The sequence below is a fragment of the Arvicanthis niloticus genome, chromosome 17, assembly GCF_011762505.2.
Source record: "Arvicanthis niloticus isolate mArvNil1 chromosome 17, mArvNil1.pat.X, whole genome shotgun sequence".
Classification (NCBI taxonomy): domain Eukaryota; kingdom Metazoa; phylum Chordata; class Mammalia; order Rodentia; family Muridae; genus Arvicanthis; species Arvicanthis niloticus.
In genome coordinates, this window is record NC_047674.1 from 3,272,386 (window position 1) to 3,300,228 (window position 27,843).

General features: G+C 42.5%; 1 protein-coding gene across 2 annotated transcripts in view; it reads left to right on the forward strand.

Annotated features, from left to right (window-relative positions):
- Fbxl17 (F-box and leucine rich repeat protein 17) overlaps nt 1–25,573 on the forward strand; it is a 421,711-nt gene extending 396,138 nt beyond the window's left edge. For both annotated transcript variants that reach the window (XM_076914669.1, XM_034521241.2), the window contains 2 exons: nt 5,030–5,172; nt 22,791–25,573. In XM_076914669.1, coding sequence (XP_076770784.1) covers nt 5,030–5,172; nt 22,791–22,931 — 284 coding nt within the window. In that variant the 3' untranslated portion in view covers nt 22,932–25,573. The remainder of the gene's footprint in view (nt 1–5,029; nt 5,173–22,790) is intronic.
- Nucleotides 25,574–27,843: the final 2,270 nt, after the last annotated feature.

The following is a 27,843-nucleotide window of genomic DNA, read 5'->3' on the forward strand; positions in this document are numbered from 1 at the left end:
CATACTCACCCACCATGTTTGTTATCTATTCTGAGAACCCATATTCATTCCAATAACTTGGATCCCAGTTCAGTACAAGGAGGGTCCTTACAAAAGTCTCCTGACTGTTCATATTTGTAACTTCTTTCTCTAACAGTGAAAAGACTGCCTGTCATAATTTACACCCTTAGCTCACACAAGCACTAGCTCTTGAATTGCTAGCTCATAGTCTTAATTTCTTAACTTCGATCCCGCTTACTGTAGCTGTGTAATTCACCTGGGTTATGGGTTTCGTTTTCAGTACATTGGATTCGTCTGTGATTGTGCTCCTTCTTGAGTTTGCCATATTGATTTTTGTTTTGGAAATGATGTAAAGCACAACGATAGTTGAGAAAATCAAAACTTCAAAGACAGGTGTTCTAAGCAGTGGCCGCCCTGCCTCAGACCCTACATCTCAGATTTGCCTTTCCTCTTACGTTCCACCAGCCCTTACCACATTTACACAGAGAAGCAGATTCATGCTATTTTATTTCCTTTTCTAGTATGTGGAAGGTGGTAGGACATGTACACATTGCTTTACTTTTCTTTTTCTACTTCCTCTTCAGGAAGCCAGCATGCCTTAGCCTCTGCTCATTTTCTCCTCCTCTTCAGTATCAGTCACGGTGGGAATGAATACCACAGATTATTCACTCGCCTTCCTGTGAGCAAGCATTTAGGCTCTTTCCTGGCATTGATTTACTTACAATCAATGCTCCAATAAATAAACTCACACATACTTTTATATTATTCAACCTAAATTTTCAAAGTAGAACCCTAGAAGTGGAATTTCTTGGTCAAAATTAAATGTGTATACACTTGAGTCTGGCAGTCACTCTGTCTCCTATCTTTATGTCTCTGGAAATGGCTCTCAGTAGGTTTATGTTTAGTCTTGATCAGCATAAAAATTGCTGAGTAACTCTTATTAATTTGTGTGGGATTTTTTTTTAATGTTTAGTTGCATTTAGAACATAAAAAAGGTATATTGAAATGACATTGGAATTAGGAAGTAGTGTTGCTTACTTTTTCAAGCCTTGGTAAACACTGCAGCAGTATGTCAGCAGCCTCTGATGTAGGTAGGTAGCTAGCAACCACATATTTACATTTCCAAGCCTACAAGCACAGGTGCAGTTTACAAATTGTGATCTCCAGTGGAGAGTGGGCGGGTCAAGGGCTTCAGTAACGGCAGGGACCGGAGCACTTACAGAACACTCTCATCCTTTGACCCAGAGCCTTTCTTTGTCTGGCCTCTTACTCTTTCATTTTGTGGCACTGGGGATAGAACCTGGAGCCTCAACCACACCAGGCAGGTACACCACCACTGAGCTATATCCTTAACCTTTGCAGTTTTGAGATAGACGTTCCCAAAGTAGTCCAGGCTAGCCTTGAACCAGCCCTGTAGCCAGGCTAATGTGACCTTTGACACTCCTGTCTCAGCCTCTCAGGTAGCTTGTATCTCAGACCTGCAGCCCCAGGCTCTGGCCAGGCCTTTTCATTTTGTATCAACTGCTCACTAGTATGGTTTGCAGAAACACCAAACCAACTATGACATTTATGTAGCAAAAAGTCCCTTACACGCATTATCCCATTTGAACCTGTGAAGTAGGTGAGACATTCAGTCAATATCCCTATTATCTGGATGAAGAAGCTGTGTCTCACACAAGTTAAATATTACCCTGAGGTCAGGCATCTACTAAATGGAGTGGCTAGAGCTGAACCTGGAGTTATATTATATTATACTTTCACAGCTAGCTCATGAGCAACAAATGAAGAAGTTGCCAGAGGCACCATATATTTCAAGAGACATTATTTTATATATGTTTTGTAATCAAAATTTCCCATTAAGTCAATGCTATCAACACAGACTAAATACTTGCCCATCCATAAGCTGTAATATTTAGGCCCTGAGTTAGCAGCGAAGAAAGGAGGCACAGTCACTGTCCTACCCAGAGGAAGCTGATCATGGCCTGGACTGAGGTTGCGCCCCTTTGTTAGAGCCAGCTTTTATGAACTACTTATTTCAAGTTCTCTTTCCATGGATTGCTTACTGTTCTGCAAGGCTGCTGAGGGATGAAGAAGAATTTCACAAGAATATTCTAAAGCCAGCCACACATGCACCTAGACGCCATTATTTCCTATAGTTACCAATCTACTTCTTGAGAATACTTGTCACAGTTCAGAATTCGATTTACCTCCATGTTTGTTTTGTAACTGTCTTCTAGACTGTAGCTTCCTGGTGCTGAGGACTCAGCTCTGCCAGCTGGGTCTGCCCCAGCGTGTATCACCATTCACAGGATGTTTCCACAGTGACTCTTGCCACGTCTTTGAGTTTATTCATACTTGAGCCACACAAAATGACCTGCACGCCCTGGCCCCTCTCATCTCCACCTTTTGATAGGCTGCTTCTCCATCCAGCCAACTTGCACTGAGCCTTTGTTTCTTCAGAGAGCTCTCTTCGATTGTCCTTCAGGCCTTGGCTTCTTTATCATCCTCCCACAGAGTGGGCTGGGGACTGTGGACTCTTGCATATTTATAGCACGTCTAAGAACCCACTGTGTTCAAGGCATGGCTGGGTACTAGGCATACTGCAGTGCACAGCAGTGTTATCTTAATGAGAGAGGTAGGCCGTTAAGTAAATGCTATATACTCAGATGAAGTAAATGGCAGGGTGATGAATTCTGAACACGTGATCTCTCATTAAGGTCTGGGCAGTGGGAAGGACATGGGAATAGAATGGGGTGGAGAAAGAACATGGTCCTGTGACTGTTTACTGAGCTGTTCTCTCCCACTCGCCTCACCCTCTCACTTCTATCCAGTCTGCCAGCCATAAGCTTGTGAGTGTCTGTATCCCCAGCACCTAGGCTCAGGATGTCACACCACTGTTCCACCACTGGGATGCCGCCTGTCAGTGACACCATGCCCTGTGGTTCTGCTGTACATATCTGATTAGTAGACAGGACCAGGTACCAACTCCCATCTTAAAATCCTGTTCCCACCTTTACTGTTTTGCAACCACATGGAAAATTTTCAATCTCTTTGTGACTTGCTTTCCCAATCTTTAAGGAACCTGTGAAGGCTAAATCAGACACTTAACCAGAAAGCCGTAGTCCAGAACCTGACATCTGGAAGGTAGTCTTTGGCTGTTGGTAGACAATGTGTTAGCAGTGAGGTTCACTGGGGAAATGAGCTGTGTTGCAGATAATGAAGTAAGGCCTAACTTCAGGAGACAGTTTACCCAAAGGCATACCGTAATGTGGACAAGAGAGAGAGAGAGCAAAGGAAGACTCCAGACACAAGTCTTTCCAGAACCAGGTCTGCAGCTCCCAGACTCCTCATTTGCTCGCATGGCGGCCTGGAAAAGCGCCTCATGTCATTTATTTACCTGTTCCTCAATAGTCCAGGACTTTTGTGTTAGCCTTAAGTCTCAGTAACACAGCTGTTCACAATCTACTGACCTCGGCCCTCCCTGTGACTTGTGCACTTTCATCTTCTAAACCCCACATAAGAACATTTCAGACTGGAAGGGATCTCCTTTATGCACCCCCCCCCCCCCCCCCGCTTCCTTTATCCCAGAAGGTCTTGAGGATATTCTTAACCCCTGAAAACAATGCCAATACCAGAAAGAAAAACAGTCTTCTTAAGTCAGAGACACCAGTGGGATTAACCTGGGATCCTTGTCTATGTGTTCCATGCTTGCAGTCCAATTTGAAGGTTTTAAATGAACACTGGTGCTAAGAGGAACTTAAGAAAATTTTTCTGTGACACTTTTCATTGAAAACACAGATACTGATTGTTGTTTTACAAACATTAAATACCTGGCTTCCTGTGAATACTTTGTTATGGGAGCCCCTGGATATGGGAACAATAGTTTAAGAAAAAATACAGAGGTGGTTATCAGAGATTTTGCCAAGTGATGTTTCCTGAATTGTCTTTATATACATGAGAAAGTCATTCTGCCTTTCTAAATGAAGCCAGTACAGTTTTTAAAAAATACCCCCCACCATTATGGTTCCAGAAATCAAACCGTGTCGTGAGAACAAGGGACCGCAGTCTCTTTTTTCTAATGTGTGGTAGTGTTGTTAAGGTTTTCATCACAGGCCAGCGCTCCACACCATTATTCCGGCTGCAGGTATTAAATGCCGTTCCTTACGCTTCATAAACATCAGAGCCAGACTCACCTGTCAAACCACAAAAGTCCCCAAAGAACAGCCCCGTTTGCTGATTGGTGGCTGCTGCAGAGTTTTGGAGCTTTGAAGGGATAACTAAAGTACGTCTGAGATTATAGCCTAAGCATCTGCATTTAAGTATTGGCACAGTGAAAAGGAACACCAGAGATAATGTGGTTTTTAGATGGCAAGCTCATTTTATATATTAATAGAAGGAAGATTTCTGATATGGCAAGGATATTTACCATAGCAAATACATTCCCGTTACTGCTCTTTGGCCTGGCACCAATTAAGCTCAACTATATGTATAATGTACTCTTAATTTCCAACAGCCCCAAGAAGAACTAATAGGAAAAATATTATATGCTCTTACATTTTACAGGTCACGTACAGATGGAAAAAATTATACTGATGCATAAAGAAATTTGCATGCACTATAATACACCTCAAAATGGTGTTTATGTGGCATTTTTCTCTTTTAAGAATTATTAGAGTTACCTTGAATAACATTTAGCTAGCACTTGGGCTGTTACAGCACTCCATGTATAATTCACTTGTATCTATTCCTCCTGCAGATATGAATGCTCGAAAGTATATGTAACCTTGATGTGAATAAACTGATGAGAGACTGTGTCCAATGAAAGGGAAATTATGAAATGATTATTCACTGCACACAAGGGTTTGTCAAAGGGCAAGCCTTCTTAAAGCATTTCCAATTTAATTTAGTTTATGAAACATTCATTTGCACACAGCATTTCAGGAACCAGTTTCGTCAGGAAATGAGCTCAGTGGTCAGCTAGAGGTCCCTCCCTGCTAACGCCAACACTCTCTCTCTGTTCTTCCTGCAGCACTGATAGCCATTGGACAATACAGCGTGACCATAGAGACTGTGGACGTTGGATGGTGTAAAGAAATCACAGATCAAGGAGCCACCCTGATTGCACAGAGCAGCAAGTCCCTGAGATACTTGGGCCTGATGAGATGTGACAAAGTAAGACGGACCTGTTTGTTTTCTGCATTTAGTTGCTGTAGCAAATAGTTCAACACCACATTCTCTTCCTACACAACATGCACACCCGTGCAAACCCTTAGCCATACACACCCATGCACACTGTTAGCCATGCATTTCCCCCCTGGTTCCCTAAATTATTTTTGTATTTCTGGTTAATAATGGATGTTTGTACTTAAGAGCAAGAAGACGGTCACACAATATCATGGTAGAACATAGCTTCTTGTTCCTAGGTCCACAGAGCAGAGAGTTTAAAAGGCTGCATGCAAATTGCTATGTGTAGGGTCTGACAAGACAGTTCTAGATTTTAAATTTCCTGCAAGAGTAAAGTGTCAGTTTGGCTTTCACACATGCTCATTTCGGTTCTCCACCTTCATCTGTTCTGGCCATTAGAGGCAAGAGAAAGCAGCGTGTGTCTCTGCACATCAGGCTGACTGTCTCTCCTGTCACATGTGAAATGGCCCCAGAGGCCCAGCTACTGGTCCATGGAGCCTCTGGCCGGGATGGAGCATGACTGTAGAATCGGTATGGAGTGAAGGTTGAACAAATCAAAGGATGAGTTCTTTATTTGCATTGGAAAAGTGAGAAAATGAAGGTTGAGAACTCTCAGACACCTGCAGACAGCTGCTCACCCAAAGCCTCTGGACTCTGATTCCAACGTTTCTGGCACAATGCCCAGGCTGCCCTTAGTCAGGGTGTATCTCAAGGTGTGTGCTAAAAAAAACCTCTTGTCTCATTCTAGTTTACCTGTCTGTGCCGCCTCTGCAGAGACAGTTAGGGACAAATCTATCACAAAATTGATACTAGAAAACCATGTTGCTCAAAGGGCACACATTTTCTAAATGTAGACAGGTCTGGGGCAAAATACCAGTGGCCCCAAGCCCGCCTGTGCTTTGTCATTTTTGACAATAGATCTAATTGTTATTTCCAATGTTTTAAAATCTCAACTGTTCTAGACCTTTGCCAGTTATGTTCTAGAAACTGTATTGTATCTTTTCAGCCCTGTGCAGAAAGCGACTTGCTTTGTATCTTAGCAACAGCACAGAGACCCAGGGGAGTAAATTTCCCTCAACACTCATCGCTGGCTAAGAGAATGCTGTTGCTAACCTTGTCAACTTTAAAATTAACAGATCGGCAATAGGCAGAGTCTTCTAGAAACACAAAACAGTAATAGGCAAGCTCCTCAGTGTCCGCCAGCAAGCTAGGCTGCACGTGCATCTCAACCAAGACCTCCAAGTGAAGGAGTAGAATTACCATCTCTAGCCCGCCCTCTCTCTACTTCTCACACTGAAGATCAGTGTCACCTTCCGATTCAAATCACAACCATCTATGTTCTTGTTTGTTAGTTTGAAAGACCAGTCCACACATTGTTGCTGGTCAGCATTTTGCTGATTTTTAAGTTAAAGAATTTTGGACTCTATAAAAAAAAAAAGGCATGAATTACTACAAAATGAAATAAAGAGTCTGTTGATATCCCTAAGGTTTGTAGCCTACAGCATGTTCAGTTTCTAAATCCTTTCTCAAACCACAGAACTGCCCTGAGAGTCTTTTGCCTCTGACTGCAGCTCAGACCAGCCCAAGGAGCTCAGCCTTGCTGTCTGGCTTCCCAAGAGTCAAGTCAGCTCAGAGCCAAACGTGGGGCTTCCATAAGAACAGAAGACCTTGCCAAGCCACACACAAAGTGCAAGCAAAGCCTTGAACAGAAAGTTGGATGGAAAATCCAAACCGAAGTAGCTGTTCAGATTTCATGTTTGATTTATGCCATCCATCTTTAAATTCTAATCAAGACATGGAGAAGGATTTGCACAGAGAAGAAAAGATGCTCGTAACAGGGACATGTCCTCTGGGCCAGAGTTTGGGTTCAAATCCGGGTTTACAGACTTAATAGTTATGGAGTCCTGAACAAAGCTTCTTGCCAAGTTTGTGAAATGAGGATTTCCTAGTGCCCATCTTAGAGAATTATGAGCATTTAAATGAATTAATATAAACAAAGTGCTTAGGATAGTGTCAACCATCATATATATATATATATGATTCATGACTATATATATATAGTCATGACTATATATATATATATATAGTCATGAATTATTATTCTTTTCAACATTGTAGGAATTTGTATTATACTGTAATATTTGAATTTCCAAATGCAGTATACATACATACACACAAACACACACACACCCCATATTTTGGAAGCAAGATTTTCAATTCAAGGAAAAAAGTAATCTCAGACTACAGAAGATACTTTTATAGTTTTATGTCATCTAAACTTAATATTCTATAGAAAGATATCAATAATCACACTTTTACACACATTACAAATAATAACAACTGTCCCCATGGAACATAGTATATCTGAGTAAAGTTACTGATCCATCTGCTCATTCATAAACATGAGGAAAGTATAAATATAAGGTTGCTGACACAGGGGTAGAAAGAGAAACTAGCAAGAAGAAATGACTACAGTCAGGAACAGAACCCAGAAACAAGAAAACCAGGACCAAGGCACAGAGAAGAGCCGAGTGTGTCCTTCAGTAGCATGGTGACCAAGCCAGACTGATGCCTGCTCATCACCTGTCCCTGCAGCCCAGCCAGACCTGACAGCCACTAACCAAGTTTGTTAGAGATTCCACACCATCTGGAGCCAGCCAAGGGCCAGAGGCTTTATTGTCTACACAGTTAGCCACCTAGTCAAGACAATGTGGTCAGCAGAATAGTCAAGCTAGGGAGAGACATGTTTGTGAGTTTGTATGTCTCCCCAGTCATGTTCTGGGGTTCTCTGGACCTTAGAATCTGTAATGTCAGCTGGGTGTGGGAGCGATTTCCTTTAATGCCAGAACTGGGGAGACAGAAACAATAGTGGAGAACCTAAGTTCCATGTCATCCAGGACTGCGTAGTTAGACTGTTTGAGGGAAAGAAAGGGTTGGTAGACTCCAGTTGTCTTTTCTTTCACATTGAAGTTTCATTTGGGGTTGCTTATATTTAATTTGGAGGCTGTATTTTACCAAACTGGTAGGTTCTCTCTCACTTCAGCTTCTAAAACTTACAAGAATAATAAAAAGTGGCATTTATTTGTTGTGGAAAACCTCAGTATCTCTCTGTGTCTGTCTTCCCTGCTACCCCCAATGAGAAACATTAAATATATTCTTTGCAGCTGAGAAAGCATGTACTTGGATTATCGATGTCTAAGTAAATTTGTTTGGCTGCAGCCTTGCTGAGTCCTAGGGAGGAGTCCTCCAGCCTTCCGCCAACTGTAACCTTCCCCCACATGGTTGTAAAGTTAGGAGGTGCATTAAGAAGTCTCTGTTAGAGCAGCCTTTCCGATGGCTGGATGGATAAGCATGTTAAAAGGTTTTGAAGCTGACGCCACATAATCTCCTAAACTTTAATGCATTGTAAAAACCAGGAGAAAAGAACGCTGTGTGAGACCGCTTTGATGAATTGGGGTGAGTTCAGATTCTTAGAGAATGTTCAAAGGCTTGCTTGACCTTGAGAATTAGAACTGACCTGAAATCACCTATCAGTTTGACTGGCGTTTATTTAGTGATTTAGTTAATGATACTTAGGTGATCAATGAGACTGTAATAAAAGGCAGTGTGTTTACTGGAGCTTCCACAACTGTAAACAGTCAGTAGTGACTTTGGCCATAGAAATTATTTTCACGACTTCAGTGACTTCTAGACTATGAATCTGTTTCTTATGGTATTTTCCTCATTTGGACAGAGAACAAAACTGAAAGAGGGGAAAATGCCTGGAAAAGCTGTAGGGGAAATGGAAATGCAGTGTTGAAGGTTAATAAAAAAGGTTTGGGGTAACAAGGTTGATGAGAAGGGGGTGCACCATGGAATGGCACTGGCTGGAGAAGGAGACCTTGCCAGAGGCAGCTTGGCTGGTTCGGGAAACCACTGCAGTGTGTGCTAATACCAAAGTTTGGAGACACAGGCCTGAATTATGAGCAGTGAATAACATCATAAACGTGGCAATTCTCAAATGCCAAACCCTTGTGAAAAGCAGTTGGATGTAGCAGTGCTGGAGCTTTTAAAAGCTCCCTTTCACTTTCTTTTTTTTTTTTTTAACTTCATGCAGAACTAATTTTACACACTGTTCATTTGATTTGAAAATGCCAGCGTCTGGGGTATCATTAAAGAGCGTTATTGAGGGAGCCACTCTTGGCAAAGCTTCTGCTTAAAATGCTTAGTTCTTCTGTTCCTGCAGAGTTATAAACCAGGAGAAAATGTACCCCAGTTTATACTTGAGGCCACTCAGCCTTGTCCCCTCCCCTCCCGGCAGCAAACAGGTAGCTGCCTTCTGTTGCCTCCTTCTCCTTGGGCAGTAGAGGTGTCTGGAAGGCTCTGCCAGCCCTGTGTCTAACTCAAGGAATAGACATAAATAGATTGTGAAAGGTCCATGCCAATGTCCTGTGACCAAAGCCTCCTGGAATTTCTTTGATTTCTAGTTGACATAAATTAGAATTACACAGGCGTGAAGAGTCCACCCAGAAAAGATCAGAGAGACTGCTGGGGGTGGAGAGCTGCCTTTGTGGGATCCCATTGATTACCCAGCTGCCTTCAGGCCAGGGGCCCAGCAGAGACCTACTATTATTGGTCCACAGCATGAAAATAATCAAATTAATTCATTTCTTATAAAAATTTACTTCCCAAGACCTTCGTTTTCATGTGCAACTGTTCTTGAAATTCTTAGAAGAGTAAAATCAGTTATTTATTTTAATAAAGTGGATGGCTATAATGTATTCTCTAGCATGCAAGAAAGTCTGGTTCTCACGTGGAATTCCTTGTTTAAATGGCAAAGAGATGGCTAATACGGAAAACAAGGGATGGGAACCCGTCAGCCAGAAGTCTGCTTTACAGCCTCAAGATGTCCAGGGCCAACCTCCCTGTGCCCAACTTAATGTAAAAATATTCAGGAAAATTTGACCACTGAACTGCTCTCCTCAGAAAGTAATTATGGTAAGAGAAAGCCTCAACAACCAAAATATTTCTGTGGAAAAAAGTGGGGTTTTAGTAGCTTGTTTAGGAATTGTGAGCAGGAAAGCCCTGTGGGGAAATAACAGACGGCTGTGTAACTAATACACAGAACTAACTGGAAAAATCAGTTTAAGGGAAAAATAATTTGTGGGGCACTGTGTCCAGGGCTGTTTTGGTAGCAATTCAGCCATGTAACAGAGTGAGTACCTGCAGGGCCCTCCTTCCCCCCACGGATCTGCAGCTGTTTTCAGACCGCCCTTAGCCAAAATTTAAAAATTTAAACTAATGCCCTGTTGAAGAAAATACATTGAAAAAATTTGCTTTCTGTTCTGTGAAGGCAGGAGTTGTCTGACTGACCTACATTGTGTAGCCTCTGTCCTGAAAGACCTGTCACTACCCAGCCATTGCACAGCCTGTGTGCCCAAAGGTAGGGGCAGTTTGAGGTAGCGGGAGGCGAGGCTTCAAGCTCCGAGCTCCTGCCTTTGCTTCAAGCATCAGCACCTTCTCTTCTTTTGTTGATGAAACAGTTGTCCCAGTGATTTTCAAATAGGAACACTTTAAAACACATTTGACGGCCCTCTCCTTATCATCCCTGGTTATCAAACTCCTAGGTTACCCCTAGGCTTCATCTCTGTCAGCTGTTCCATCTCCATTTCTTCCCATCCTATGTGCCTCCAACACAGAGCGAAACTGACACTCCCGGCCTGAGGCCAGCCATTAGACCAAGGATGGTTGGTGTAGCACGTCACCGGTGGGACAGGTGGAATTGGTAAGCACCATGCCACACTGCCAGCTTTTGACTTCTATCACTGTGCCACCTCTGGGCCTTTCAGAACTTAATCTCAAGCCTTGAAGTCACATGATAGTGATCTGAAACATGTGCCCAGAGAATCATTACAACAGTAATAGAAAGGAGACTAAGCCACTGAGCCGCAACAATATTTGAAAATAATAGAATTTGTTTTCAGTCATCAGTTCTCTTTATTTCGCTAAAAGGGCACAGAGAAAGGTAAAATCTAGAGGCCTGTAGGTCTCAACAACGCCTTGGTTTTGTATGTTTGGCTTTGTTGTGAGAAGGGTAGAGATCTGCCAGTCAAAAACCAGTCAGGAGCCAGAGTAAGGCTAGGGTTGGCTTCTTGAGGACGATCAGCATCTGGTAGGCACTGGTGAGGTGTTACAAGTAGCTGCTTTATCTCGCTTACCTCTGTTAGGGAACTGACATACCGTGAAAAGCTTAGCGTATGTTCTACGAGCTCTGAAGAAGAGAGTGTCCAGCCCCCCACCTACGGTGAGGTCGATAGATCACTGTGCTGAGTGTGCCTGAAGGCACCCCAGAGTGTCATTGCTTCGCAGTCAATATTCACCTTGGAGCTTCCATTCGGCTTCAGTAGTAATATGAAAGGATGAGGCTATAGGACTGTGATTTTTATATTTACTGGTAGAAAGGGGAATGGCAGTTTGCTAACCCTTGCCCAAGCACAGACAGGCCTGGCTTCCGTGGCTTCCTGGCTTCTATGAGACCGAGGGCTACCCAGCCTACCAGGCTGCCCAGCACTCAGGGGTGAGCTGCCGGCTCCTACCCTGCTGTAACTCCTGAGATTCGTGTTTTTGTTGTTCATACAGTTTTCAGAGAGCATGGTCCTTCTCCTTCTAATGTTATCATACATGTTACTCTGTGTTCAGCAAATGTCTTTTGAGTGGCTCACTATATAGTGCAGTCACTGTGGTGGGAAAAGCCATAAAGTGCTCCCAGTCCCTGGAGCTTCCGGCTCCTGAGAAAGAGTGACAGCTTGAGTACTGTGAATTTGAGAACTGTGCGCCTGCTTGGTGGCTTGTTCTAAGAGGACATCCTGAGTGATCCCTGTGACCCTGCCCCCAACCCCAGTCCTTGTCTTCTGGCACCCTGGTGTCAAACCTTCAGAAAGGGTTGTCTAGAAACAGCTCCGTGGCTTTTTCTTCTCCTGTGACTTTCTGATTTTCCACTCACCATGGCTCTGATGCAGTATTTCCAAACACACTGCCCACCTCCCTGTCCCCAACTTGTCCATCTCCCGGCAGCTGCATTCAGAGGACAGCAACTCCCCTGTCTGTGAGTCGTTCTTTCGCTCTCTTCCCCATCACGACTCCCCCGACCTTCCCACTTCCCTGCCTCCCCTTCCAGTCCACAGTGTCTCTATTCCCAGGTTTACAGAAAAGGGAGAGTTTGTATAACACCCTCATGTGAAGTAAACAAACTGTAGCTCTCACTTGCTGAGGTAGCACGCTGGCTTTCCACCTCCTCATTACACTGAAAGTTCTAAGTTTTTAAAATCAGGGCCTGCATACAACAGGGTCAGGCAAAACAGAATCACCACACACGTGCATCAGATAGTGGGCAGGCGGGCTATCTTATGTCTGTTACATGTGTTCTCTTCCCCGCACACATGTGCATCAGATAGTGGGCAGGCGGGCTATCTTATGTTTGTTACATGTGCTCTCTTCAGTTCTTTGTTGTTGTATACATTTGAAACCCCCACGATTTCACTTACAGAAGTACTATATAGCTAACAAGGTCAAAAACATTTCAAACCCACTGCGTCTTAACCATTTGGTAGATTGGGGGTGGGGTGGGGCAGGAGAGGCATCTAGACTGAAGGAAATAACCAAATAAGAAAGATGCTACTGTAGGTCTAACACTCGTTTTCTGTAGCCGGGGAATTCTGGGGTGGCTAAAGGACAGCCACTCAGAGCTCAGGTACCTGCCATGTTGTTCCCCTTGAACTCCTTGATAGTCCAGCCCTAAGTGCTCTGGTTTCAGTTCAGTTCTGCTTCTGAAAATCAAAAACAAACAATTATTTTCAGATTTCAGGGTTTTAATCTACAAGGTAGCTTTTCCGCAGGTGCCTACTCCTGCTCACTTCTGAGTCCTGAGCCGCTGTATACAAAAATTGGTTCTGAAAACTGAGAGGCAGAAGCAGTGCCGCCATTAGACATGAAAGAAAACTTTTTATAGCGAAGAGTTTTCCCCTCAATTATGTTTTCAAGTTAACTTCCGATGTGTTCCATAAACACAGTGTGTGCACCACTGTGGCCACAGTGATTATCTTATTAGGGCCCAGGGCTTTCAAGTGGCTGCTATTTTGCCGAAGCATTGGGAACACCACAGATGATTCCTCTGGGTGACTGGCTCTCACAGTGTCCTGCATGCATGTTCTAGTTTTCATGTGTACTGTCCGTGCAAACTCATACCTCTGAGCAACAGATCAAGCCCACAATCACACCTAAAAGACTGGACCCAACGTTTGCACTCAGCTTGAAACAGCCTTCATAGTGAGGGATTGCGTGCTGATACTGGGAATGAAAATGTCACTAACTTCTTCTCTGACAATCAGGTTATTGGGCTCACTGTCACACTCATCTCTAATTAGAGGCTGCAGGTTAGCGAGCCCCAATTCTCACTTAACACTGCTGGTGTTGCTGTGATCCCCACCTCCCGGGTTCCTCACCGCCTTCTCACTGTGCTAATCCAAGTGAATAGAAGCAGGTGCTAGTGTTAACAGGCAGCCTGCATTTCACGAAAAAGACAGCATGAAGCCAGGCCTGTTGAGATATTGACAGAGCATAGCACTTCCAATCATCGCTGATTCTAAGATGGAATGACTGTGTTTCTCAACGGTGACTGGATTTCCAAGGCTCCTCCATCCAGATCATTGTAGTCGCCATCTCTGTTTCCTTCTATGCTTCAGGACCTTTAGATGAAGGGTGTGTGTGTGTGTGTGTGTGTGTGTGTGTGCGCGCGCACGTGCCTGCTGCAACTCAGGACTACGTTAGTGTTTTCTTTCTCCGTCTCTCTCTCTATCCCCCTACCCCCTTGTCCTCCCATACCCTCCCTCCCTTCCCTCTCACCATACCCCTCTCTTCTGCACACAAAGTTTACAATCTTAAGATATAAAGGACCCAAGTTTTGTCTGTGTCTCCATTTGTCTCAAGCCACAAGTGCACTGCCTCACATGGGCTCCATAATGAACTGACACCGTGATGCGCAAGTGGCATTGAAGATGCCGATGAGATACACGGCTGTCTTCCTTTCAAGTATACTGAACAGCCTCCAATGCTTCTGGAACACCCTGCCTCTTTCCTTGAGGAAGTGCTTAGTCTGTATGGGAACTGGATTTCTGGGCTCTTTGTTTCTTTACTTCCCATTACCTATTGGGAAAGTCATTGTAAGCCCAGTTAGACACCTGAAGTTAGGCATGGAAAGAGGACATCAGTGCATATTAACACATTCAAAGGACAAGCTTTTTGTTTGGTACAGAGATGAATATTTGAAAAAGATGGCTATAGCTTCCAGGAACAGGTTTCTTTCTCCAGATCCCATAGTCAGGGCAGTAGGGAGGGTGTCACTGGAAGGGGTTGGTGCCTGTTACTTTCTTTTCTTGCCTTCAGGTGCCAGTGGCAGGAATCAGCTGCTCCCTCTCAACCTGTGCCATGTGTCTGAATCTCCTGAGAGCTTCCAAATATTGATCCCTCACAAAGACCGAGACAGTTGCCTGGGAGATGGCCTGGGCTCCAGGGGTTTTAAAGGGATCTCCCGATTTTCCTGATAAGCAGTTGGGATGGCAACCACTGTGTTCTTGTCTGTTTCTGATGGCAGACACAGTTTAACGAATCCCACATCAGGAAACATACATCACTTTGTTACATATGCATCACTGTGGGGCTCTTGGCAGAAGCCTTGGACAAAATGAGAAAGAAAGAGGAAGCTGTTTATCTAGGAGAGGTAGGGAACAGGGCTATAAGGTTTGCCTCACTGCTGAACAAAAGACATACAATACAAATGGTATTGAATTCTTGGTTTCCTGCTCTGCCCATGGGGAGACCACAGCAAACTGACTCGTCAGTGAACCAACGACACGAAGAATCCTGCTGCAATCAAAGGAAAATAGATTCATTAAGACCTATGTGGCTCTATAGACAACTAATTGTGTGTTGTTAGCTATGGAAGATCCTAGGAACATCAACCCATCAGCTGGTGTTTCAGTCTCTGCTATGAGCTGATGGTAAAACTCCATGGTGGATCGCTTGCCTGGCTGCCTGGTGTGTCCTGGTTCTACTGCTAGCACGGGGATGGGGGGTGGGGTGGGGGGGGAAGCAGTATCTTGCTGTCCTACTTAAATCTCACCTGCACTCTGGCGGCCCGTCACGTCACATGAAGAAATTTTGAGTGGCACCTAACTTCCCATAACTATTTACCACGTTGAATATGTGTCCATCTTGGAGCCTGTGGGAACCAACTGCAAGACCACTAGGGTGATTGTATTTGAGAGACTTTTGCAGGCACCCAGTGAACACTGTGGATATCAAGTATAGTTTCCCAGAGATCCGGAAAGCTGAAGCAGGCTCCAGGTCTGTTGCCCCAGAGACAACACTCTGCCTATGGGCAGCCTGGAGTTAGCCCCTAGGGCTGTTAGCATTGAGTGACATTGCCCAGGGTCTCTAGGAAAAGTGACAGACCAGCATCAGGATAGTAACCCTGAATTAGGACTCGAGGCCTGAGCATGCTGTTTTGCAGGGTCCCACAGAGGCACCAGAGCACCTTCCACCTGCACAGAGGGACCTCCTCGTCCCCTCCTCAAAGCAGAGCCAGTCACAACAAGAGTCACAATACAATTTACAAAGTGGAACACTGGCTGTTCACTTATAATAACTCTTGGGCTGGCTTCCTTTCTTATCTGCACAATCTGTGTATACTTAACTGCATGTGACACGTTGCCTGACACCTTGTTTTGAAAGTTCATGCAAACATCCTTCTTTGGGGAGGCACTCCCTAGCCAGAGTACCTGCTGAGGACTTCCTTCTGTGACAACTTGCAGTTCTCTAGAAATTTCCTCTCAGCTTTTGCTGTTGCTGTAGTAACTACCAGTCTTTTCTGCTGTACTATACGCTCCAAGAGGGCAGGGGCCACCTCCCATATCAATATTGCTGACCATTCTCTCTCTGGAACATGAGAAAACATGTCCCTGTAAAGAAGATGGGAAAGAAAGCCATGTCAGTTCTGGTGTGACCCAAGTTGCCTTTGTCCAAAGGACCCTTGTGAGAGCCTCAAGCTCACCCTATTTTAATGATACTTCACTGTGTCTTAAAATGGAGGCTTCACCACAAGTCTTTGCAGGTGTAGGGCTTTACTGCTGTGAACAGACACTATGACCAACTCTTATAAAGGGCAACATCTAATTGGGGCTGGCTTACAGGTTCAGAGGTTCAGTCCATTATCACCAAGGTGGGAGCATGGCAGCATCCAGGCAGGCATGGTGCAGGAGGAGCTGAGAGTTCTACATCTTGTTCTGAAGCCAAACAGAAAACAGAGCATCCTCCTCAGGCAGCTAGGAGGAAGCTCTCACAGCCCACCCCCATAGAGATACATTTCCTCCAACAAGGCCACACCTACTCCCACAAGACCACAACTCCTAAAAGTGCCACGTCCCGGGCCAATATTCAAACTAGCACAGCAGGCCAGTGGTATCCATTGTCATTTGTCTTCCTACAGAGCAACCCTGCAGAAGAGACTGTCAGGTACCTGGAAATGTATTTATTCCCTCCAGGAATCTTTGTTTTTAACGTGAGGAAATGGATGTTAGAAAGCCTTCTACTAGTCACGCCCCAGTCTGACAGTCCTGTTCAACACATGTTACCCGGTGTCAGGTAAATTCAATTCAGGGAACACTGTGTGTTGGCATCCTGAGTTCAGATCCTGGCTACCATTACTAGCTGACTCAGTCTGTGAGCTACAGTTTCCTGCCATGCCACACATCCGTGTCATGACATGTTAGCATTCATACAACTGGAAGATGGTTGTTTTTCACTGTATTACTCTGCTTCAGTTCTTCTCATTCTAACTAGAACAAGGTTAGACTTGTGATTTACCTTATCAGTCATTAGGGTGGAAAGTGAAGACAAAATCTCAAATATGTTTTCCAAAGTAAACTGTAAAGAGCTTACTTGTGCTGTCTCCTACCATATGGAATCTAAAGCGCAGTAAGCACATGTGACAGTTTTGATTTGGTAATGTCCACAAGCCTGGTACTATACTGTCTGCTGCATGTTTCTCGTTCTGCAAACACCACACAGCGACAACAGACCCAACGAGGGGGGGGAGGAAGAAAGGAAGGAGGGAGGGAGGAAGGGAGGTAGGGAAGAAAGGAAGGAAAGAAGGAAGGAAGGAAGGAAGGAAGGAAGGAAGGAAGGAAGGAAGGAAGGAAGGAAGGAAGGAAGGAGCAACTCTATTTACCCCATGGAGGGGTGAAGCCATATCAATTTTTAAGCATCCCTGTCACCCCAAAAGGAGAAGGTACCAATAGCATTGCTTTGAGTCAGGAGACCTTTGCATAATCCACTCTGCCACCAAATACCTGAGACACAAAAGAGTCCATAAATGTCTTGAAATATTCGGACTTTCCATCAGGCCATCTTGAGTCCACCATCCTAAGTAGCCTAATAACACTCTAAAACCTCCTGACTATGGTTTATAAAGTTGTAGGAAAGTGTTCATATCCAAGATTATTAACCTGTCTCCCCTTGTAGCGTGTGTCACCGATGTTGAAGGAGGCGGTCATCATTCAAGCCCATGACAGGGTAGACATTTGAGAGAGCTGCCTGACAGCCTTGTACCCAGCAAGAGTTTCTCTACCACCATATGCGTGCAGAGTCACTAAGCTTCCGAGAGAGTGTTTCTACAAAGAGGTACCTGATGACTTTGGATAGGAAACAACAGTAGCCAAGGATCAGGATGAGCAAGAACTTAAAATTGTTACAGGACTTTGGGACTGAGGTGAGGTCAAGGCTTTAGATACTGCCCCCATTGTGAATGACAGGCAGGTAACAGAGTTAACTTCTGCTTGACACAGTGCTGACATGCCCTCTTTATTATTTATTCTGAGCAGGTTCTCTGAGTAACTCCTGTATTCCCTGAGCCAGCTCATGCGCACTGAGTTTGTACTGCACAGTAGGCAGGTACCACAGGCAGCAGGCCTGGCAGTGGACGAAAGCAGAGCACTACGGTCTTAACCAGCCTGCGTCTTAGTTAATGAGACTAACAGCCAGCGCCTGTTGGTGGAAAACAGAGTTGACTGAAGTACTCCCTGTTGTCTAGCTTACAGTCCGGGTATCTCAAACTGGACCAGAGCTTTCTCCATCAGAGAGAAAATCACTATAGGTTGGAGAGAATGAGCTCCCCAGGTGTGAGGACTTGAATTACACATCCCTGTAACCCCAGCACTGAGAGATGGAGACAAGTGGGTACCAGGAGCTTGCTGGCCAGCCAGCTAGCCAACAGGGCAAGCTTCTTGTTCAGTGAGAAGCCTAGTCTCAAGGGAACAAGGCAGAGAGTGATAAAGACACCCAGCCTCTTCCTCTGTCCTCAATATGTGGCCACTCCTGCACACATATTTGCTCTGTCACATGCATGCACCATGTACAACATTTTAAAAAAAAACAAAGAATGTTTATGTTTTCTTCATCATATTTTATCGGATATTGTATTTTTTGAACAGTTGAATAGTTTTTTGAATAACTGAATTCTAGGCTAGGTTCTAACAGATCAGGAGCTTTTTGGTGATGGTGTCAATGAGGGCCTGGTGAGAAGAGAAGACAGTGGAGGAGTGTTAGAACTCTGAGCTTCCCTCCTCACTCCTCTGGAACAGCAGCATCGGCAGCAGCAGCATGCTGAAACCATCGTATGATTTACCTTAATTAGCATAGCAGATTGCCTCACATTTTCAAAAAGTGCTAATAGACGTTAACTCAAAATAGATTAAAATACCAGACAAATTGTACTACCTTAAAAAGAGCTATAGTAATTTTGAAAATGTAAATCATGGTTATGCTGTCTTTAGAGAGAACGATAAAATCTAATCTTTCTTGTATACTCTTTAAAATCCTGGGGCATGTGCTTTTCGTCTTTAATCACAATAATTTCTTTAAATAACATTTTTGAGTTTTTCTTTAAGGATGATGCTTCATTTTCCAAATCCATCTGAAGTAGACTTGTTACCATTGATAGTTTTCAAAAAAAGAAAATGGAAATTGAATTTTAAAGAAAGATGTCATGGGGGTTGTCTTTAAAACACCTTTATTTCCCCATTTATATTACATGCATTTTATAAGTTAGAAAATGTGCTTTCACAAGTCGACTGGCACATGACGAAATTTCTGCAGGCATGTGTTTGTCTACATAAGATTGAAAAATGATTTGGTCTCTCCTGGTGTCTTACACCAGGCTCCTCTGTGGCACCAGAGCACTTTAGAGTCTGTACAAAAAAAAGAAGGGAGCATCATATGTACTTCTGAGAAGCAGGGTATAAAATGTACCTCAGCACCACCAGGAGACATTGTAAGTAAACAGTAGAACCTTCCCTGTTGTGGGCATGCGCCCACCGCCTTCCCTGTATAATATTTCCCCAGTAAGGGTCTAAAATGGGATATTTACATGTTCTCCTCTGCTTTGTTTTCCAGAATTTACAATGCACAGTAATCACAGGGTTGCTTAGAAGGCGTGTGTTCTCTACTGAGGACCACGGCTGCCATCTCATACGCAGCTACACAAAAAAAGTCAACTTGTTACTTACTTTTACCCACGTCCTGTGAAAGCCAGAGAATTCCCATGGCATCTATTCTTAAATACAGGTGTACCTTACTTTATACAAAAAAAAAAAAATAGATAAATTGAATTCTGTTAAGCCAAAGGAAGTGTATTAGGAGAGCTGATGAAATAAATTAACCCTCCCATAAAAGGCTTTGCTAATGTGAAAAATTATTACCTAATTTATATACTTCATAAATCTGTGTCTTCATGTATTGAGTTTCCTTAAGGTGAATTATACATCTCTTTCTGGAAAAGTTATCACACTGGCATTTTTTTTCTTTTTAAAAATTGATTCTCCAAAACAAATTGCCTGTCAGTCCTATGCACAAACCTTGTCCTCGTGGGTTAGAAAGGAATCCGAATCTCTGTGCTCGGGGCAGGTGTGTGCTGCCCCTTGCTTCTTGTCTGTAGTCCCCTCCTGCTAAGTGGCTTGGACTGCATGGGCTAGCTCTGCTTTCCCCAGTGTGCTCTCTGACTACATGGCTTCCACTGATTTGTAGAGGAAGAACCCTGCATTCATCCCAGTGTGTGGGGAGCACAGTCCCCTGACAGCAGAGGTCTTTGTAGAACAGCCTTCTCCAACACTATCAGTTCTCAGTCCTTTTCATCATGTGGAAGGTACATTACTTTGAGCATATACATAAATAAAATAGATCTACAAATCAGATAGGCATTGATGCAAGATAATAGAGAAATTAATTTCATTATTTGTTTATTTATTTATGATGTATCAAGACAGTTTCTCTGTGTAGCCTTGGCTGTCTTGGAACTCACTCTGTAAACCAGGCTGGCCTCAAACTTATAGAAATTCATTTTAAAGCAATACTTTGGTATACAAATAATTTTAATGTTTTTAAAAGATGGAAGGAAGTTTATTTCCTGCTGAGGTGTCTGAGCCTGTTACCGGGAGAGTTCAGTCTGGCTGAGTATTTGCTACTGCAGGCCATAGAGCATCTTCAGTAGTTTTCAGAATTGACAGACACTTGGATTTTATAATTGTCTATGCTATAAATACAAATGTCTAGACAGAAATACAAATCTGTAGTTCAAAATGGCAGAAGTATTTCCAGAGCCATTTCTGAAATTACTAGAGAGCCTGTCCTAATCCCACACCAAAATTCAGTCATGATTTTTTTTAATGAAACTCAAGTCAGCAGCTCAGACAACATTCTTAAAAATCAAACATTCTAACATAAGACAATCCACATATATACTAATCTGACACTTACATGCCAAGAGAGGGCGGTAGAAAATAGTGAAAGGTTTTGTTTTCTGTAACTCAACCATTTCGTATCTATAAAAGCACTGTGCAGTACAAGTGTGTCCTGAAATCTCTGTGTTGGTGTGACTGTTTTCCTGTGAGCATTGTAATGGGCACTGACATGAAGGTCCACTTCTGACTTATGTAGAAGCAGAGTGACGCAGAATAGCACTGTGACGGTAGTGCTATCTCATACGTCATTAGCTAACCCTGGCATTCAGGAACTCTCCACTGAGTACCTGTTGCAATGACCAGAGCTGCCATTTAGGGGGCTCATTATGTCAGTCATAGTGCTGTGCACAGGATCACATCTCAGCCTTACAGCATCAAGTCTACAATGTAAGTCCTTTTATCTTGTTTCTACAGCTGAAGAGTCCAATTCTATATTTAAAAGAAAAGTGGGGGTGGGTAGAGAAAGGAAAGATTAAAACAAACACATCATAACTAGAGAAATTTCTTGACATCTGGGCATGATAGTTCATACCTATAATCTAGGTCTTGGAAGATCTTAGTATCATGTGCTTGATGTCAGCCTGGTTACTTATCAAGACCTTGTCTTAAACCGTAAATGTCACTCACCAGTACAATGTGACCATAGCAGTTCTCAGTATTGAACAAAAATAATAGCCAACCTAACTTTCAAATCGCATATTTAGAAAAGTGAAGATAACCAAACTTCATGATCATTAGACTTAGAAGCAGGCTTTCAAAGCAGATAGCAAGGCCTTCGAGACTTGTTTGAGTTGTGTTTGTTTTTTAGGTTTTTTTTTAATGGTGGTGCTGTTGGTTTGAGTGATGAACATTAAGAAGGATACTCAATGTCCGCCACAAATACCTGCGTTCAGCCTTAGCTCGGTATAGCTTACACAGTACAGATAAAATATTGATGTATTCGAAAATGCCCAAGTGTTCAATAAAGATTTTAAATAAAGCTACCTATAAGTTGTGGTTCTTAGGTTAATCATTTATTTATCTAAAGGATGAAGGAAGCTGTCTACGTCTGTGATATGAACTGCAATCAGCTTAAAAATAATTGACAAATTAATCCCTTCACAGCACAGCAATTGTAAAGGTGTTAGTTTTAATTAGGCCTGTCTGATTGCCTTGTCTAATCGGGAATCAAGGTGGACTCTTTGACGGCTGAGGTCTGCTGGGGCCATCCCTGACCTGCCAGCCATGTATGTTTTAATTATTGATTCCTCGAATTTCAGCCCTTCTCACACAGGGCCTGAGGTTTGCAATGTCTCAACATTTAAAGGGAAGAAAAATAAACATTTTCCTTTGCACTTCTATCTAGAATCCTGTGTATCCTCTCAACCCCCATTGTACAGTGTTCAGCCTAAAAAGGCCTTTCCGTGGGTGAAGAGGTCAGAGATACAGGAGAATGTTCTCATTGCTTCCTTCCTCCTGTTCTCTCTGTTCTTAATGGGCATCGCTGCCATCTTGGCAAGTCCCAGTCATTTAGTCATTTATGTTTAGCAGGTACATTTTATTTCATGACATCATGTTTAATTAAAAATCCATACGGGCAGTGTAGTGCTGGAATATCAGAGAAGTCAGACCGGAGGAAAAATACATGCGCTCAGCAAATCCTTGGTCACATTGCTAAGTGGAAAGGAAAGGGGAGAGCTGGGTTCCTCGTCACGCTGCATGCCCTGCAGCACCCCCGTGGGCACTGGCTGCGTGGTGTTGGTGGCCCTGTGTCTGACGATGACTCTTCTCTGCTCACAGGTCAATGAAGTGACGGTAGAGCAGCTGGTGCAGCAGTACCCTCACATCACCTTCAGCACCGTTCTACAGGACTGCAAGAGGACCTTGGAGAGAGCCTACCAGATGGGCTGGACCCCCAGTATGTCCGCCGCCACCTCCTAACTCTCTTCCCAAGCCCAGGCCCAGGCCTACTCAGGCCGTTCAGCAGAGTGGAGATAGGCACCTGGAACAGGGGGTCTTTCAGAAAGGTTTTAACCGGCACCTGTCAGTGTGTGTTTCATTTGTGTCTTGTTTGCATTCTGCATAGCATAAGCGCACTGTAACTCACCTACAAGTAAGCTGGCTTGTTTTGCCCAAAACAGAAGATTATGAAAACCACAACCTTTTTTTTCCCCAATTCAAAAGTTTATTTCTCTAAAAAAAGACTTCGTGGAATCTCAAGTCAGAAAACTGGGTGTATAATCTTGAGCTTCTAAGTTCTGACACATCTTGGAAATGCTCACCAAAAGGCATTGTTCTATGATGGGCTACCTTGTACACTTCTGAGAAGACCAGAACACAAGTGATATTGCTCTAACTAGAAGCTTGGAAACTAGAACCCCTCAAAATCCCATAATACACACCATGTACTCTCATGTACTGTCATGCTGCCGTACATATGCTAGGTCAAGTTCTCACTTGGTAAAATATTTCCTCACAGGAACCTTCCTGGGTCATGAAAGCAGCATGCTGTCTACTGTGGTTGTGCCTAACTTACTGTGCCCACAGGTGGACAACTTGCTGTCTTGTAGGTAACTTAGAAAATAGACTGAATAAAGCCTTTTGTAAATTTGTATTTGGAGGCAACAGTCTGAAGTCCCCTGGCCAGCTCACAAAAGTTAATTATTCATTATTCTATAAACGCATTCTGTTAAGTAATAAATATTTTAGTTGGTTTTACATTAACACTGTGTTAGCTTTTACTTTGTGGATAGTTACTGGTCAAGATGTATTTTAGTGACATTTGGGGCTAATCTTGGCATTATCCACATTGAAGCCACGAACGTAATTAATGGTGTGCAGTTATTTTAAAACTTTTACAGATCATTTCATTATTTTGGTAATTATGAAAATATATTCTGAGGTGGGGTAGTTATATTGATAGAAGATGAATGAATGAGATGTACGTAGACAATCTTCCTGTTGTATTTTTTTCTTTGCTTTGGGATTTAGAACAGGTTTTTTGAATATATGCATGTTATAATTTTGAATAGTTCTTACACTACTGCAAAGATCTACTGTTAGCTAACGTATGAGCTGAGGAGAGAATTTAGGAAATCTGTTCATTAAGATTCTGTTTACACTTGCCAGAAATACGTATTTTAGTTTAATTAAATATTACCAGCTTTTGCGTATGTCAGTACCTATCAGGAAATGAGTCTACTTAGATTTCACACATCTCTACAGTTAATTCGTTGCAGGGACTCAGGCTCCAATGACCTCTCCTGTGTCTGGATTTATAATCAGGCAGCAGGGAGCCTTTTTAAGCTAAAGAGTGATTATCTTTCGTAGTAGGAAAAGCAAAACCTTGACTTTTGAACTTGCTATTTATTCTCCCCGTATGTGGTCTTTGGTCTTTAACAATTATAATGAGGTTTGAGTTTGTTTCCTATAAATCCCAACAACACTAGCTGTAAGGAACAGAAGCAGCCTTACATTTGAATGCCATTCACATATGTGTAATGACCCCTTCTCTGTAGAGAATGTTTGTTTCCCTTGAGTATGTCAACATGCTTCTGATGTAGCTTTTTTTTTTTTAATCCCAATCAGTTAAAAACAAACCCACTGAGCAAGTACCAGGAATACCTTTTTCATAACCAAAAGGGTTGTTCGTTTAATTTGACGGAAATGAAATTTGTTTAAGAAAAAGCTGTTTACCATTAGAAACCTACATTTCTTCTTATACAGTGAACTGTGTCTCTTTGTATCCATTTCTCCACTACTAAAAATGTTATTTCATAATATTTTAACTGGTTTTTAACCCAAAACTAATTTATAAGACAGTATGTATAGTAATAGTAGCTTAAGTGAATAAACAAAAGTTTAATTTTTATATATGTCACACTATATTTTAAATAGTCACACAAAGACAAAAGAAGGGAAATCCGTCTTTGATAGAGACGGTACAATTTCAGTTCAAAGTTGTAATAATCGTTGGAATGTTATAGTCTAGTTGTCAATGGTTTTGGAGTGTACAATTGATTTTTTTTAAACATTGCATTCTTTGAACCTAAAGTCCAGCACTATGAAATGCTTTAGCTTGGGGGGGGGGGGGGGTGCATTTATTCTCTAAGATGCTGACTCATACAGAAACCCTGATGCAACAGAACCCGGAAAACTGCCTCGGTTCATTTGTAGAAGTCTGTAGAAACATTGTATCCAGCCTCAAAGCACTAATCTAAAAAAAGCAGCCAGGAAAAGCCTCACCTCAAGCGATCCTCTGGGGGCTGTTGAATGTGCTCTCATTAGATGCTTTGAAATGAGGCTTAAAATACTTTTTTCTGGGCAATATAGTCCCCTTCTTTTTTTTCCTTAGACTGTCATAAATACATGTGAACACATTTAATGCAGGGCTTTTATCCTCTCCAAATGTCAACAGTATTTTCAGAATAAAGCCTATGAAATATATTGCTGTAGTGGAAAATTCCGGTCCTTTGTCTTTAACGTCCTTTTGAATGAATAAAGAAAATTCACCCAGTTTGTAGTTTCTATATTTCTGTGAATCTTTTGACCTTGCAATGGGTTGCAATAAAAGAGAAACAAAACGTCGTGTTTTTTGGCTTTATTTCTGACAGTAAGTGGGCTCCCTGTGGCTGGCTGGGTGTGACATACACAGTCACCTGTGCCCTCACAGGCCTCACTACAGCCTTGCATAGCTTCAACTCATCCAGAATGAAGAACGCAATTCAGAAACAAGACTAAAACCTCATAAATGTAAGCAAGGGAACTGTTTTAAAACCCCTTCTCTACATGGTTACTCATTTATTCAGTCATCTGTTCTCTACCCACCCCCCCCGCAAGGCAAGTAAATTAATATAATGCTATTGAATAGTAGCCGTGTGCTAGATATAGTGGATTTAAAGATGAATGAAACTCATTCCCAAATTCAGCCTGTTCACACTGAAGAAGGCGTCAGACTGGTGAACAGCCATGGTGGGGAATGTGGCAAGGTAATAATGGCTACAAATATGATAGACTGTAGGAGTTTAGCCATAGATGGACTAGTGTTGAGATACCCACTAGATCCAGGTAAATATGCTAAGTGTGTGCTTGGAACTAGAGAGATGCTGCAGGGATTGTCACCTGAACAAGAGCCTGTCTAAAGTTCTCACTCATCACTGAGGTAGAGAAAGAAGGGGCATCCATGCTTTTGGTTGCTCCAAGGGTAGAGAGACTGAGAAAAGACAGAGACTCGTCAAAAGAAACCGGAAAAACCCACGTGAAAGGCAGTTCACGCTAGACACCCCCCCCACACACACACACACACAAAGGATTATCAAATACCATCCTGCTATAAAGTAAGATTTATGTGATAATTGATCATTGTGGGCCAGCAAGATGGCTGAGCAGATAAAGGATCTTGACACCAAGCCTGGATTTAATCCTTACCATCCACATGACAGAAAGAAAGCACTGACTTCTGTCTTGTTCTCCAATCTTCACACGTGTTTTTTTTTTTGTTTTTTTTTTTTTGTTTTTGTTTTTTTTTGGCATATGAACCCAAACACACACACACACACACACACACACACACAAAATAAGTAATAAGTCATTTTTAAAGGAAAAATAAAGTCAAACTATCCTAATTAATCATAGTAACTAAATATGATAAAGGTTTCAGGGCCAATGGGGCAAATTAGGCATTCTTGAAAATGTCTAAACTATATTGTGGAAGTAGCAGTTTAAGTAAACATGGAAAAAGTTGAATACTTAAAAAAAAAAAAAAACAAGTCTAGTTGTGGGCTGAAAAGATGGCTTAGCAGCTAAGAGCACTTGCTGTTCATATAAAGGACCCAGGTTCAGTTCCTAGCACCCACAAGACAGCTCAGAACTGCTGTAACTAGAGAAAATGACACTCTCGTTAAGCTTCTACAAGCACTGTACAAACACGGAGCAAGTGCATACATGCAGGCAAGACACATAACATACATAAAACTAAATCTTTATAAAATCTAACCAGCTAAACTGAGTATATTTTACTATAAAAAAGTTCATTACTGATGAACTAGAAATTAACAAAAAGCCAAAATTAGGATTCATATGAGAAAATATAGCATAAAATCATTTACAGTGTCGCAGGATGAATCTTAATGATCTCTGAAGCAAAGCCGCTTATAAAGGTAGAGATTGAGCATCTTTAGGATAAAATGGATAAGGAGCTCCTGGTCTTCAGAAGGCCAAGATCACAAGCTAACAGCAACTACCAGTGTTTATTCAATGAATTAGACTAGAAAAGATGAATTCCAGCTCCATATTGGAAGATTCTTAAAGGTGCTTGAATGAAGAAAGCAAGTTGTAACAGAAATGTTTAAAGCTGCACACTGCTTTTTGTATTTCAAAACCAACCAAAATTAAATAATATGTCCTCTGGTATACACATGTATTTAGAGAAAAAGTGATGGTAGATTTCATGTGTTTGGCAGAGGCCAAGACAGTGAGAATATAAAGCTGTACATAAGATAAAAAAAAAAAAAAGGTGGGTCCCACAGTCTTTGCCACCATAATACAGTGTTCTTGTAATGGACATGTTTATCATTACACATCTACAGCATTGTTGATGCATACAACACAGATGTATAACTTCATTTTCTTAAAATACTGACATTTAAATGATAAGTTTTGTGTCAAGTTTAAACTGATTAACTGGATAGCAAGAATTGCTAACCCTATTAGAAAGCTCCCACCCACAAGGTACTGGAGGCCAGTTGTGTGAGAAACAGGCTTTGTAGCATCTCCTGGCTAAACAGGTAGTATAGGAAGGAGAACACAATAGCCTATGGTCCTTCTCCTGTGCACTCAGCACAACACTGCCTAA